The sequence below is a fragment of the Scatophagus argus genome, chromosome 12 (assembly GCF_020382885.2).
Source record: "Scatophagus argus isolate fScaArg1 chromosome 12, fScaArg1.pri, whole genome shotgun sequence".
Taxonomy (NCBI): Eukaryota; Metazoa; Chordata; class Actinopteri; family Scatophagidae; genus Scatophagus; species Scatophagus argus.
Window position 1 is genome coordinate 20,939,086 of NC_058504.1, and position 14,166 is coordinate 20,953,251.

Here is a 14,166-nt window from a genome sequence, read left to right on the forward strand (position 1 = left end):
TTGTCCATTCAAAGATGCCCTGACACCAGCTGCAGAACACCTACCACTTTGATGAAAGATAGAACTTTACTCGCTCTATTGCATGACATTGACATTTTGACAGAATCTTTAGTGTCTCTAGAAGAAGAAGAAGAATCAGCTTTATTGACAGTATATATATTTTTACATACACACACTGAATTCGTCTTCTGCATTTGACCCATCCTTAGTTGAACACACATGCAACACCCAGCAAATTACATACAGTGAAACACACAGGAGCAGTGGGCAGCATCAAGTGCCCAGGGAGCATATTGGGGGGTTAAGTGCCTCGCTCAAGGGCACATCAGCCAGCTAATGGAGGGGGGAGCAATTTTTTGCGCATTAATCACTCCAACACACTCAAATTTTTCCTGCCCGTCCGGTGGGGGAATCGAACTGGTGACCCTCCAATCACAAGCCGCTTCTCCAACCTCTAGGCCGCGGCTGCCCCTCTAAACACTAAAACTTATTTAAATTAAATTTATCAAAGTTTTATTGAAACTAATGGTGGCTAACATCAGCAGTGACTGATTAGGTATCTCTAGGCAGTTTTAGCTGCTACACACTGATTATTTTTGCTGTACTGGTATTTTTAAAGCACACATGTAAAGTATTTACACAAATTTAATAACTGGTTGATTTTCTCAGTTTTATGTAAAATGTAAAGTAAAATAAATATATAATATATGTATGGCTGAATAAGAGGGTTCCAGGTTGGAATCCCGGTCTGGGCCCTTCTATGTGGAGCTTGCATGTTCTCCCTGTGCCTGCGTGGGTTTTCTCCGGGTACTCCGGCTTCCTCCCACAATACCAAAAACATGCGCATTAAGTTAACTGGCTACTCTAAATTGCCCCTATAGGTGTGAGTGTGAGAGTGTGTGGTTGTCTGTCTTTGTGTGTTGGCCCTGCGATTGACTGGCGACCAGTCCAGGGTGAACCCCGCCTCTCACCCGTAGTCAGCTGGGATAGGCTCCAGCTCCCCCGTGACCCTGACGGATAAGCGGTATAGAAAATGGATGGGTGGATGTATTGCTGAATAACCACACAACTTGGATGAAAGATACAACTCAAAGACCAGTGAGACTGTTTTGCTAAAGACATTATTAATTGAAACAATAACGGGGACAATAATTATTAGTCCTCCTCCTCCCAATTCTATTGTGTATTTACTGCTGCATATTTAATAGAGTAAATCTGTTAGGAATATTTAATATTCTTATCTGGATCCATCTTATCTGAGTGCATCATGAAAGCAGAGCGATAGCGATAAAAAAGAAAAACATACAATCCCTACTGTGACAAAATGTCTGCAGAATAATGCAGGTTAGATTAGACTAGATTAGCAGGATTACATAGACAAAGGGAGACTTCCACAGCAGCGACTGGACTGTAAAGATGAACACACACACACACACCTTTTTCTCGCATTAACAATAAGAATGAATTTGGCATAATCTCACTTTGCACTGCAGTCACGTATGTACACACAGGCTGTACCTACACAGAAACACAGGCCCACATACAGAGACCTCTGCCTCATTATACAGTGAATCACAACACCCTGATTCATCTCCATTGATCTAAACCCTCCCCGTAGCTCCTGAGTCAGTCCTTTTGTTATTCCTTTCTGTGAATCATCTTACATCATTCATAAAGCTGCTTATTCCACCGAGACCTTTCTATAAATGAGATTCACTTTGTTATACAACCATACTGTCATAGCTTTGATATTTCACAATCCACCGTAGAGAAGTTTGCCATCTGTTCTGAGGTTAATCACCCCGTGAACCCAAACCGTGCTCATGAGCACACGTCCATACAGGAATAAAGACATGCACAGATTTGGATGCATAGTACTACTGTGAGCTGTTGAACTGAAAATTCAGCTGGGATGAGTGTGAGTCATGGAAACATCTTAATATTATGGGATGTCTTTCCCTTGATGTTGCTCGAGCTAATTAAGCCTTGTACCATGCTACTCAGGTCTGTTTGAAGTATGCAAGAGGCTCGCTTTAATGGCCTGCTTCATGCAATTCTGTTTTCATATTTAATTTGAATATGTTTACAACCCGGGGACCTCATATTGTACAGATGGGGAGCTTAATGTAGCTACACCTGCATTTCCTGACCTGAGAAGATTTTCAAATTGCTTAAGAAATAAGATCTGCACCTGAAATTCATCTCTTATTATCTTAAAACCGGTTGGCTTTCATTGTACCTTATTCCATTCTATTAAAACTATACTTGACTTGTGGTAAATATATTTTTTATGCCATCTTCAATATAAATCAATTTCATTTTTATAATCACACATAACTGTAATTACAAGGGCTGTTTTGTGTAATGTTTGGCCAGAAATGAAGTCCATTCTACAGGTGCACTCAGAGAAAGTGAAGAAAGAATATGTCAAAGTAAATGTAGTGGTGCACACTGACCCCTACTGTTAATGACATGCTATCACCCTGTTCTGTAAAACACACCCCTGGACGAGCGGGTTGACTGATGCAGGAACAGCAGGACCCTCAGTGGCACGTGGAGACAGAAAGGTCACAGTGTTTGTGTGTGTTGTTTGTCCAGGATCGGAGTACTGTGTGCATATGCTGCCAACCAGAACCTGAGCTCTCAGGTGAAGAACATACGGAGACTGGTCAACAGCAACATGAGGGACCTGCACACCTTCGCTAATGACACGCCAATGGTGAGGGACAAGTTATTCTATAGAATGTGGTGTCATGGAGCTTTATGTTTTGTGTGTCTTTGTCCCTTGTGCTTTGTCTCCAATCCAAACACAATATTTTAACACACTGTACAAGAAGAAACAGAGAAATTCAGATTATGTGCTGTGCGTACTAACATGATCAACATGCTGTTTAACAATCCTACAAATTACAATCTGCGGCAATACTCTCAATTGAACTGCAGCTGATTGGCTTGTGAAATAATTTGGGTGAAGTATGACAAAGGGTTTAGTCACGGTTGAATGAAAAGCCAAAATTTCAAAATTGAAATGTCACCCTGCTACTGTTTCTAGTCATGCTTCATTTATGTAATCCTTTTTAAGGTGGGAAAAGAGAATTGTTTTCTCGATTTTTGCGTGTGTGACAGCTGGAAATTTACCATTTAAAACATGACTTTTGAATTCAGGCCTCCCTCACTTGTGTGTGTTATATCGGTAGTGTTTTACCAAGAGACAAACATCAAAATGTTAAGTTTGTTTATAAAAACCTGTTTTATATTTTATCACTTTCTTTTCATATTGACAAAAAGATTAAACTGAAGTTTTGCTGAACTGAACAGATTGTTTGTTGGAGTCTTAGACGACACTATTAAAACCGTTTTCTTTTGCTTCCGTTTGTAAGACTGCTCTGCTCTGTTGTGTTTCCTGTTTGCAGCAAATTGATTACCTAATATCCCAATATGCCACAGCCAAGAACAAAGTCATCTATGACCTAGATAGTAAGTAGACCTCCTCTGTGTCTCTGTTAGTGAATTAAGTGGATAGAAACGATTCACAGTTCTTGCTCTTGGAAGTATATCATGCTTATTATGTGAATTTACTGTGTCTACTTTCTTTGACTTGTTTTCACAACAGATTTGTGACATAACTAGGTCTAGATAGCTACAGCAGTGACTGTTATGGAGGATCCCTTGAGTATTCATCCCACTTTTCTCCTGCAATATTACTGAAGGCAGCTCTTTCTTGAAAGTTGAGACCTGCAATATTAGGCAGCAAAAATAACAGAGAGAGGGAGTTGGGCTGTGTTGCTGTCTTCTTGTGTTGATCTGATGCTGTGATCTCTACAGATATAGGGCCGTTATTGGGTGGAAGGATACGTGACCAGCTGGATAAGGAGGTCCACCCTGCCTTGGACAGAGTGCTAAATATGGCTGGAGGTACATGCGCGCATTTTTCATTTCCTTCTTCGTTGCGATATGATCATGTTATTGTAGGCTGCAAGCTACTGAATACAGGCTACAGCATTAAACGACATATAATATCCTTCTTTGCTTACAAATATTTCATTTATCAAAATCAATTTAAATAATTAAAATTTAATTAAAGAATTTCTCAGTTATTTAAAAAGAAAAATAACCGCAGTTCAGAACAACTGGGTGACCCCGTGAAAGGTGTGCTTTGATCAGATTGGAGATTAAATTACTTGTTGTGGTTCAGATATTCTGCTTTTTGGTATCTAATCTCAGTATTTCTTCTCTAAAAAAAGCTGTAGCTTGTACTAGTAGTTCAGAGTCTTTATTTAATCTTTATATTTTATGCTTTTTTATAAAGTGAAAATCGAGAGAGCCATCAAAGGTAACGGCAACTCAGTAAATGGACAATGACCCACAATCCTTTGACCCCTCACCTTGTGAACGTTGACACCAGTGTTGCTCCTGTGATTTGTTCCTTTATGTGATCTTCCTTCAGCTCTTAGACCCGAGTTACATCTTAATGAACACCAGCCAGTTAATATATTAAAACTGCACTTCGCAATGTGTGATTCTGGTGACCAGAAATGACAGATGATTTTGTGTGATGAAGTTCACAATCCGGAAATTATTATTAAGTCCTGTCAATGAAGTGCCACTTATATATCTTCACTATGGGTTTTGTCTTTTTTAAGCCTGGTTTGCTCTCCTGGAAATTTCTTAAGGTTAAATTCAGCATTTCCAACCTGTTCGGATGATTTTCTGCTCATGCTGTCACCACACAAATTGTTTTTTATGGGCAAACAGAGTTAATCTGTGAGTTCTTCTTTGAAGGCTTCCCTGATTCTCTTTTCATAAAAAGTCTTGCCTAGTGCAGTTTCAAGTTAATGACATCAAATGATCTGCCAAAAACAGCATAACATCAACCTGCACCTAGACATCTCCCTTTTGACTCCAGCTGTGTTACCCCGGCGTGACGTGAGCATACACAAGTGATGTGTTTGTGTGAATACTCATCTTACTTTATTTAGTTACTTAATGTATTACAGCAAGCACCTGTATATGGATGTTCGATTATATGGAATATACAGGCTTGTGGCCAAACAGAACAAAGATGAAACAGCAGTCAGAAAGCATGCCAAGAGTTCAAATGTTAAAATACCTGACTACAAGTGACTGCGAGTACAGTTTGTGTTCTTAATGTTTGTGTGCTATTGTGTTCCTACTGGGCCTGAGCCGAGCAGTCAGAGGCCCTTAGTATCTGGTATAAATGTTGTGGTTTATCAGATTCATAATAGGGGAATTAAAAACTGCATTTTCACTAAGGCATAAGCAGAAATGATTATGGATTTTATGCATTCAGCACATTGCATCCTTCTGCATTTCTCTCCCTCCAGTTTCCTCTCCTTCACTCAGGCGTCTTTTCTACCAGTGTTCAAGGATGCCAGTGTTTTTGCATGCTTTGTCTTGTTTAATTATAAAAGTCTGCTGCAGGCTACTCTGTGATTGTTAACTACTAACACTGGCTATTGTGATGGAGAAAGAGTTACTTACTAACAGCAATGATTTTTAATAGAAGGTAGGAAATTTACTTTTTTCATAGTCCCTGGTTATTGTTTGTTAAAAGCAATGCTGTTTGGCAATCAAATGTGCAAACGGGCTTCAGTATGATGTACTCGGTTCAGGCCTGGTCCTCACAATGAGTGCATACTCTCTGTACAGTCTGTGCTTTTGTGTAACATGAAACAATATTATACAGTCTGTCCTTTTGCTGTATATATTGATATTAAAGGAAAATTTTTCGTACTTGCCGAGTTGAACATTAAGTCCTACTATGCTAGCTGCTATATCTGTTTGACTGGTAAGACAAAAGTTATATGAAAAATTGATGTGCCCCAGTAATGTTGGCTTCATGACTGACAAAAAAATATTTTACTGCTCTGAATAAAAGTATATATTTCCTAAGAATTTCCCAATACAGAGCTAATATTGAAATAAAATATTCATCACTCTTTATGAGTCATTTTGCAGCTGAGCTACACATTCTGGAGCTCATGGAAAAAGGTTTCTCCTGATAAGATATTCAATTTTGAAATTAACCTCAAATATGTAAGTTAGCTAAAGAGACAACTTTATTTGTTTGCAGTGCAGTTGAGTATGTAAGCCACTCCAGCTGTATTAGCAACCGCATTTTCAATTTTAGAAGAACAGAAGATCTAAAGTTTGCAGTGAAAACAGTGGAAAATGTCTCACTTTATTGTTCTACTTTTTTGGAGGGCAAATTATTCTAGGAGAGTCCTTTTATTTTGACGGTGTCCACTTTCAATCTCATCTGTTGTCTCTTCAATTCAGCCATGCGAGAAACGAAGGAGGCCCTGGAGAACTCTAGTGTGGGTCTAGAGGTCCTCCAAGAAGGAACAGGGAAACTCAACTTCAACCTGAGCCTGGTTCGGACCCGCATCAACCACACCCTCGACGACCCGGGCTGTAATGATGAGGAGTCAGACGCCACCACGGCACAGCTGTGCCGCAACATCCGCAACTCCTTGTCTCAACTGCAGATCAGCGCCAACTTCACAAGGGTACAAAACTGAATGCGACACATTCTGATATACACATTACCGATTAGACACAAATGTAAATATTCCTCCTTCTCAAGCACAAATTGAAATTATGGTGACTGCACTGATTTGGCTTTTCACCATTTGCATGAAGCATTACACCATGTGTGGAGAAGGACAGGGACCTTTAAGTATTGATTAAGAATTGTTAAATATTGATCATTTATCACTGCATTTCATTGCCTGTTTATATTTTAGCTACCCAAAGTGAACATTCAGCTGCAAAAGGTGAACGATGTGTTGAGAACGGACCTCAGTGCTATCGTCCAGAAGGTGAGCCTGATCCCTAAATCTGTGGATATTCATTGGTGGCTTTGTTAAGTCTGTAATGTCAATTTTACAGATTAGTTAGTTAGTTATTTTAGTAGAATACAATAAAAAAGTCACCCTCAAACAACAAAATGCACCAAGAAACTGTTATTTTCCTCTCTCAGGGTTATTCCTCTTTGAATGACACGCCACACATGGTGATTGAACAGACCAGAAATGTTGTGGAGAGTGAGTGACAGTTTACACTTCTGAAATACTTAAACTCAAATAATCCCACTCCGGTCATCTAAAAATTTCTACAGTGTGTGTTACTAGAGTAATAAGTTTTATTGTTTTTCATTCTTTCTGTTGTCTACATGCTGTCTATTTTTTTTTCCGATTTGCCATCTTTCATCTGTGTTGTGTCAATATTAGCTAATAAGAAAACAGGCAAACCATAAAACATGAGGATATTTTTGAGCATTGAACTTCAGCTTTGGCAGCTTCATCATTATTATTATTATTTATTGTTATTATTACAGGAGGTGTTTATCAAAACTGATGAATTAATTGAATGATCTGTCTCTCAGATGTACAAGGTTTGATGGACGGAATTGGCACTAACATCAGCAGGTTTTCCAAGGTATTCCCTGTGCAGAGTTGCCTTTCCAACTTCACTATCCTCATTAGCCATGCCCATGCCAAGATTGAGGACTACTACCCTGAAATTGACAAAATGGACTTCTACAGGTACGTAAAATTAAACTCTACAAACCTGAATCTTGATACTTGACATTTAGCTTCCTGCTGTCTGGACTCTTTTTAAAAGCTACTGTAAAATGTAGATGGATAGATAGGTAGGTAGGTCAATAAGTAGGGAGGTAGGTTGGTAGATAGACAGCAGCCTGTCCCTGTGTTGTGCTGTGCAGAGGGTGATGGACATTGTTCATTGCTGACACACACAAAGACAGACAATCACACACTCACACAACCCTAGGGACAATGTAGAGTAGCCAATTAACCTAATGTGCATGTTTTGGGGACTATGAGAGGAAGCCGAAGAACCCGGAGAAAACCCACACAGGCACAGGAAGAACAGGCAAACTCCACACAGAAGGGCCCAGACCAGGATTCAAACCTGGTACCCTCTTACTATGAGGCAACAGTGCTAACCACTGCACCATCGTGCCGCCCAGTCCACCAGGTGTTTGGAGGTGTTGATGTGTGGGTGGTTAGACCTCCACCAAGTCCTTCACCAGATTCCTGTACACTGCAGTAATGTTGCTGTAAAAGTTAGCATTAATATTTTACATTTATGAAATATTCATAGCACTCCCACATTAATTCAGTTAAATAGTGCAGGGGAGGGAAACCCAAGGTGATTTATTAGTTGTTTAAAAAGTTTTGTAATTACATTTTTCTTTTATCCCATCTATCTGATGGGCTGTTTCATATTGAGTAAGCAGGTCAGGTTTCACTGTCCCATCCCAGGACACATGGATACTGAAGACAAGTGGAGGATGATATTGTACTGTTTGAGTTATGTTAACTGTTCATCTTTGCCTTCTGCTTATAGATGGATTGGCTGTATTGCTCTTTGCTGCATGGTGGTCCTGGTCCTGGCTTTCAACTACCTGGGCCTGCTATGTGGCACCCTGGGATACGACAAGCACGCCTCACCTACAACACGAGGCTGCATTTCCAATACAGGAGGAACAATGCTCATGGCGTGAGTCAACTGTCAACATGACAGGCTCGAGATTTAAAACTGAGAAACAGTCCTGCCATAATACGATTTTCTGGTCAAATTAATGAGGCACACCTTATTAGTATTTTCAGTACTATTTGTGGTTATGATATATATAGGACTGCCAGTACTTGAACAACTACTGCTACTACTTTGATACAGATCTTGATGGCACAAACATACTCATTACTGTAACTCCTTTTAATTTCCCTCTTCCTCCTTTACAATGTATAGGATGCTAGTGAGGCAAATGCTAGTTGCATTTTATTATAACACTTTTTTCTGGGACACAAACTTTAGACCACCTCCAGTCCACTTCGCTCCATTACAACTCCATATCTTATCGTTCCATACTTCAGCTGTAACTGTGGGCACGTCTGTCCTTCTCCACAGTGGCGTTGGATTTAGCTTCATCTTCTCCTGGGTGCTCATGGGAGTGGTGACCACCATCTTCTTGGTTGGAGGCAACATGGAGAAACTTGTTTGTGAACCTTTCCACACCAAAGAAGTCTTCAAGGCAAGTCATGAGCCACACCCAGACATTATGCAGCAGTTAATGCCTCCTAAAGATTTAAAAAGTGCATCTCAAGTAGTACTTGGACTTGCTGATGTTTGTATTAAGTCCATCCATAATGTAGAAGATAGATCGTTGCACCATGTTTAGAATGCTCATAAAGAAAATGTAAAAAAGTGGCTTAGTTAATCAGTTCATTTATCTTTTTAAGCAGGTGAAGTATGTTCTCTTAATTTGAGGAATCACTAATCTGAGAAATAATAGAATTAAACTTTTCAGATTGTATTACTGAACAATGAATTAGACAACTAGTTGAAACTGAATTTTCTCCTCTGCCTCCCTGTGTGTTTCTCTTGGCTCACTTGCTGTCTCAGTACAGGAAAACAGATAAGAGGAGTGGCGGCCTCTCTTCCATAAACATAGCCGTGTTAGTCACTGTTACGCAGCTTGACTGTGTAAGAGTAAAAAGCCCCCCCACCCAAGAAAACATGCAGGAAAACGTGAAGCAAGACTGCTGCTCTTTGGGTCTGTGGGTCCTGAATTACCCTGGCCTTTAATTAAATTCTTGGAGTCACTGGCTCTGCAGGATTTATTTAATTTACTGATTGACCCTGACTGATCACAGACATCCTCTTTCTGGTTCTCTGATTTGCCAGGTTGTGGACACTCCATATCTGGTCAACCCCGAGTGGAAGAACTTCATCCCTGGCTACATGTACAACGACTCCGACCTGGAGCTGACAGCAGAGAGCTTGTACAGGCAAAGCAAACTCATTTCTATGTATTTAGGTGACAGTGTTTCTGCCACCTTTCAGAAGCAATGCTTGATGATGATTATTCTGATCACGGCCAACTCCACATCTGTCATCTCTGCATTTCGTATTTATGAATGGATTTGGCAGCAAAACAAGACATTTATTTCATTATAGGCTGAAGAATTGCTGGATGATGCAGTTTTTCACATTTTGCTTCATTTTTTGTTTCAGCTCAGGCATCCATCATGCAACTGAATATTTTATTTCCATAGATGAGGACTCAAATGAGAGAGAGTTGCTATTGACCTTGAGAAGATAATTAGCATATTTTTTCTACGGTATCTGTGCTGCTTTTTTTCAGCCTCTTTCTCAGTGATTACATCAGCTTTCATCATCTCCCTCCAGTGAGAAGCTGCATATCCTCAGTAACTGGGATAGCAGTTATTATATTTCCAAACAGAGCAATGTTCAGTGTCCAATAAGTCTTAGCCTACTGAAAAGCAAGCAGTGCTAATACTGCGTATATTATGTGAGTGTGTGATGCATGTGACTGCCTAAATGTTGTCATGGATAATTTATCTTTGACACATCATCGGGCTTTTGAGGAACATTGCTCCATTTTCTATCAGAGAGCATGTCAGTGTGCCATGTACTTCCTGTCAATTTCACTTGGTGGCAGCAAATACTTTCATTCTGAAACTTTTATGCTGACATTCCCTCTCTCTCTCTCTTTCTTTTTTCTGTTACACCTGTGCATATGTGTTTGTTTGTCTGACTTTCTTAGCACATGCAAAGAGAACAAAGGCATCTACTCAGCCATGCGTCTGGACAAAGTCTTCAACATCTCCTCTTTCCTGAACACTACAGTGGTCAGTAATCTCAAGACACACCATTAGCATTAGCATTCTGGCAAATGTAGTGGAACTGATTTGATAATGATTTTGATAAACACCCACAATTCAATTCAATTACATTTAATTATGACAAGACAAATCAGAAAGTTAATCACTCCAAGCACATAAAACATACAGAAAATATATGTTCGGCTGTGATGCCATCATTATCTGATTAAAGATACAATTTACAAACAATAAGTCCTGATGTTACTTATGTGTCAGAGCCAAATGTAGACACTTACAGGCATTTTGTGGACCTTTCAATACAAATGTGATTAAAACAAGCACACTGTAAGGGAGCACTGTATGGCACTACAGCTTTGTTTAATAGAAATTATAAAAAATCTATACTCAGTGGTGATCTTCACAAAATACTATTAAAGGCAGTTAATATACAATAAATCAATGCACAGCACTACATCCTCAAACATGGGTTGTTATTAATACAGTATGCAAACTGGACATGTAGCTCTACAAGCTGAAGGTGATGGAGTGTCCAGAAATCTTCGTCCTTGTGTGCTAACAGCCAGTTGATTAAACATGTCTCAGCCTTTACCTCAGTGTATGCCTGAAGCAATACATTAATGGAAGTTTCTATTTCTTTTTGACCTTGAATCAGCCACATCTCTATGCCTAAGACATTCTGTACTTTTCCTGCCAGTTGGCAAAATTGCCTGGCTCATTTTAGCCAACAGCCCATGCTGTATCTGGCTCTGCGCAGTGGTCATTTGTCTTCATTTAATGCTTGCCAATGTTTCAAGTTTCCAAAAGTGTAACACCCCGCCTGACAGAAGTTCTCTATAAACAACCCATGGGTCCGTTATTTTATCAGCTGTACAGGCTGTAACAAATCTCATAAAATGATGAGACTCTCTTAAAACGTAAAGTAAAATGGATTGTTTTGTCACGATATGAATACTTTCCTATTCCACACCTAAATGTCCCTTTGTTTTAGTCTGATTAATACCATACATTTCAATGCCATCGTGACTTATGGTTGCAGTTGCAGTTTGTGAAACTAAAGATATTTGCCAAAGTCTCTAATTTATTTGAATGAATTCCATCTTTCTGAATGATTTTTTTAACTAGTTTGAAAACTATTCTGAAGATTTTCACACTCAACATAGCTTAATATGTTGGACATTTTTTAGTTTTCTGGGAAATCCAACGTACGGTGTCAGTACAATGGCATCTTAGGAACAAACAACTTTACTGCCAACTTTTTGGTTGTGTTTATGTTGCCACAAAAGTGTACGTTTTTGTTTTTGGTAGTAAAATTGCACATTACTATTCTAGATATTCTTTTTGAAAATCATATTTCCCAGCCTATAGCTCTCTCTGGTTGTGGCTTTCAGAACAGATGAAAACATGAAACCTAATAAGAAAAAAAAAATTGAAAGTACTAAAATACTTCAGTTATTCACACATTAATTTGTTTTCACTGTAGAAATTTTGCCACTGCTCATGTCTGCTCAGTTGAAATAGTTTTACTCTCTTTTTTACTTTTTGCTCTCTCTCTCTCTCTCTTTACTCGCTTTTGGTTGGTTCTTTGTAGAAAACTGTTTATTTTTCATGTAAATTTGTTTATTTGGTTCTATAAGGTAAGGAAAGTTTATTTGTGTACTTACATATCACAAGGCAATACCGAAATGTTTTACAAAAGACCTGAAAGGCATTTAGAGGTATAAAAAGAAATGCAAAACACTAAAGCAGAGGATTGTGTGCAGAAATGCATTAATATGGACTGTAATTTTGTGGAGGAATTAAAGAGCAACTTTTCAAAGAAACAACATCAAGGACTACCATTCTAATGGGATATGACCTTCCATCCAAACCACATTTCTAAGATCTTTGGTCAGTCTAGTGCCCACATTTGTTGGGCATTTTTGTTGGCCTTTCATTATGTTTATGTATGTTTACAGTAATTCCCTGTTTCTGCTATGGCCTACAAAGACTTGGACTACAATTAACAATTAAGCTTTTCTAACAGACATAAAAAGAGGTAGAAATTTTGATCAAACCTCTAAAGCTATACAATATGCTCTAATATTTACCTTGCTTCCATCAGTAGCAGCACCCCCCAGAGGTGTGTTCTTTCCCCACTGCTCTTCTCCCTATACACGAACAACTGCTCCTCAGGGGATCCGTTTGTTAAACTACTTAAGCTTGTGGCCGACATAACAGTAGTTGGCCTCATCAGGGACAGTGATGACGCTGCCTACAGACGTGAACGTGGTGTGGTCTGAACAACCTGGAGGTAAACCCGCTCAAGACTGTGGAGATGACAGAACCCACCAACGTTACCCCCCGTCACCATTCTCAACAGCACAGTGTCTACTGTGAACTCCTTTAAGTTCCTGGGAACCACAATCGCCCGGGACCTTAAATGGAAATCCCACATAGACCTCATCAGGAAAAGGCCCAGCAGAGGTTGTACTTTCTGCGACAGCTGAAGAAGTTCAACCTGCCTCAGGAGCTGCTGACCATCTTTTACACCTCCATCGTCCAGTCTGTTCTCAGGAACAGACCGCAACGGATAATCAGGTCTGAAGGAAAAATCATCAGGGCCGACCTGCCCTCCTTTCAGGATTTATACCAGGCCAGTGTCAAAAAATGGGCAGGAATCATCACTGCAGACCCCTCACACCCTGCACACAAACTGTTTGATCTGCTTCCTCCTGGTAGGCGTTACAGAGCTCTGTATGCCAAGACTACCAGACACAAAAACAGTTTCTTCCCCAGGCTGTCTCCCTGATCTCCCTGTAATCCACCTGCCATTGCATGAACCATCACACTGTTTGCACTACATGTACATATATTTATATCTTGTTTTTTTTCTTCTTGTAAATACTTTATTTTTATTATCATTTTTTAGTGTTTTTGCATGGTGCACAGGAGAGAGAAAAATCCGGAGTCAAATTCCTTGTATGGTCACACGTACTTGGCAAATAAAGCTGATTCTCTGATTCTGATTCTGATTCTGATTCTGATTCTGATTCTGATTCTGATTCTGATTCTGATTCTGATTCTCAACAATCAAGCCTCAGTGTTTTACCTCCAGGACTTATCCAACCTGTTTCTGTGTCTTTTTTGTTTACAGTTTACGAAGGATGTGGTGGGTCAGCTGGACAGTATAAAGATCGACCTGAGGGGAATAATCCTGTTAGAGGCAGAGGGGAAGCAGAACCTTCTGGATTTCTCAGAAGCAGGGCTGTCGGAGATCAACTACGCAGACTACCTGGAAGAGGTGACACACAAACAGATGCACAATAAATACATTTGAATGAGCAGACAAAGAAGTATGGAGAGCTAGAGCAGAGATGCTAAAAATGTGTATGAGAGGAAGCTTAAAGGGACTCACACGAATTCTAAAACCAGTTGGATGTTAATAGTTTATATGACTCAGTTTATTAGTGTTAGCTCTCAAAAAATAATA

The 14,166-nt window shown here is 39.5% G+C and overlaps 1 protein-coding gene across 4 annotated transcripts in view; it reads left to right on the forward strand.

The window, feature by feature from the left end:
• prom1a (prominin 1a) overlaps positions 1-14,166 on the forward strand; it is a 65,017-nt gene that overhangs the window by 39,489 nt on the left and 11,362 nt on the right. For all 4 annotated transcript variants that reach the window (XM_046406513.1, XM_046406514.1, XM_046406516.1 and 1 more), the window contains exons 4-15: positions 2,599-2,719; positions 3,414-3,477; positions 3,826-3,915; positions 6,301-6,530; positions 6,768-6,842; positions 7,004-7,067; positions 7,409-7,568; positions 8,395-8,547; positions 8,959-9,082; positions 9,736-9,839; positions 10,619-10,703; positions 13,831-13,977. In XM_046406513.1, the coding sequence (XP_046262469.1) occupies positions 2,599-2,719; positions 3,414-3,477; positions 3,826-3,915; positions 6,301-6,530; positions 6,768-6,842; positions 7,004-7,067; positions 7,409-7,568; positions 8,395-8,547; positions 8,959-9,082; positions 9,736-9,839; positions 10,619-10,703; positions 13,831-13,977 (1,417 nt within the window). The remainder of the gene's footprint in view (positions 1-2,598; positions 2,720-3,413; positions 3,478-3,825; positions 3,916-6,300; positions 6,531-6,767; positions 6,843-7,003; positions 7,068-7,408; positions 7,569-8,394; positions 8,548-8,958; positions 9,083-9,735; positions 9,840-10,618; positions 10,704-13,830; positions 13,978-14,166) is intronic.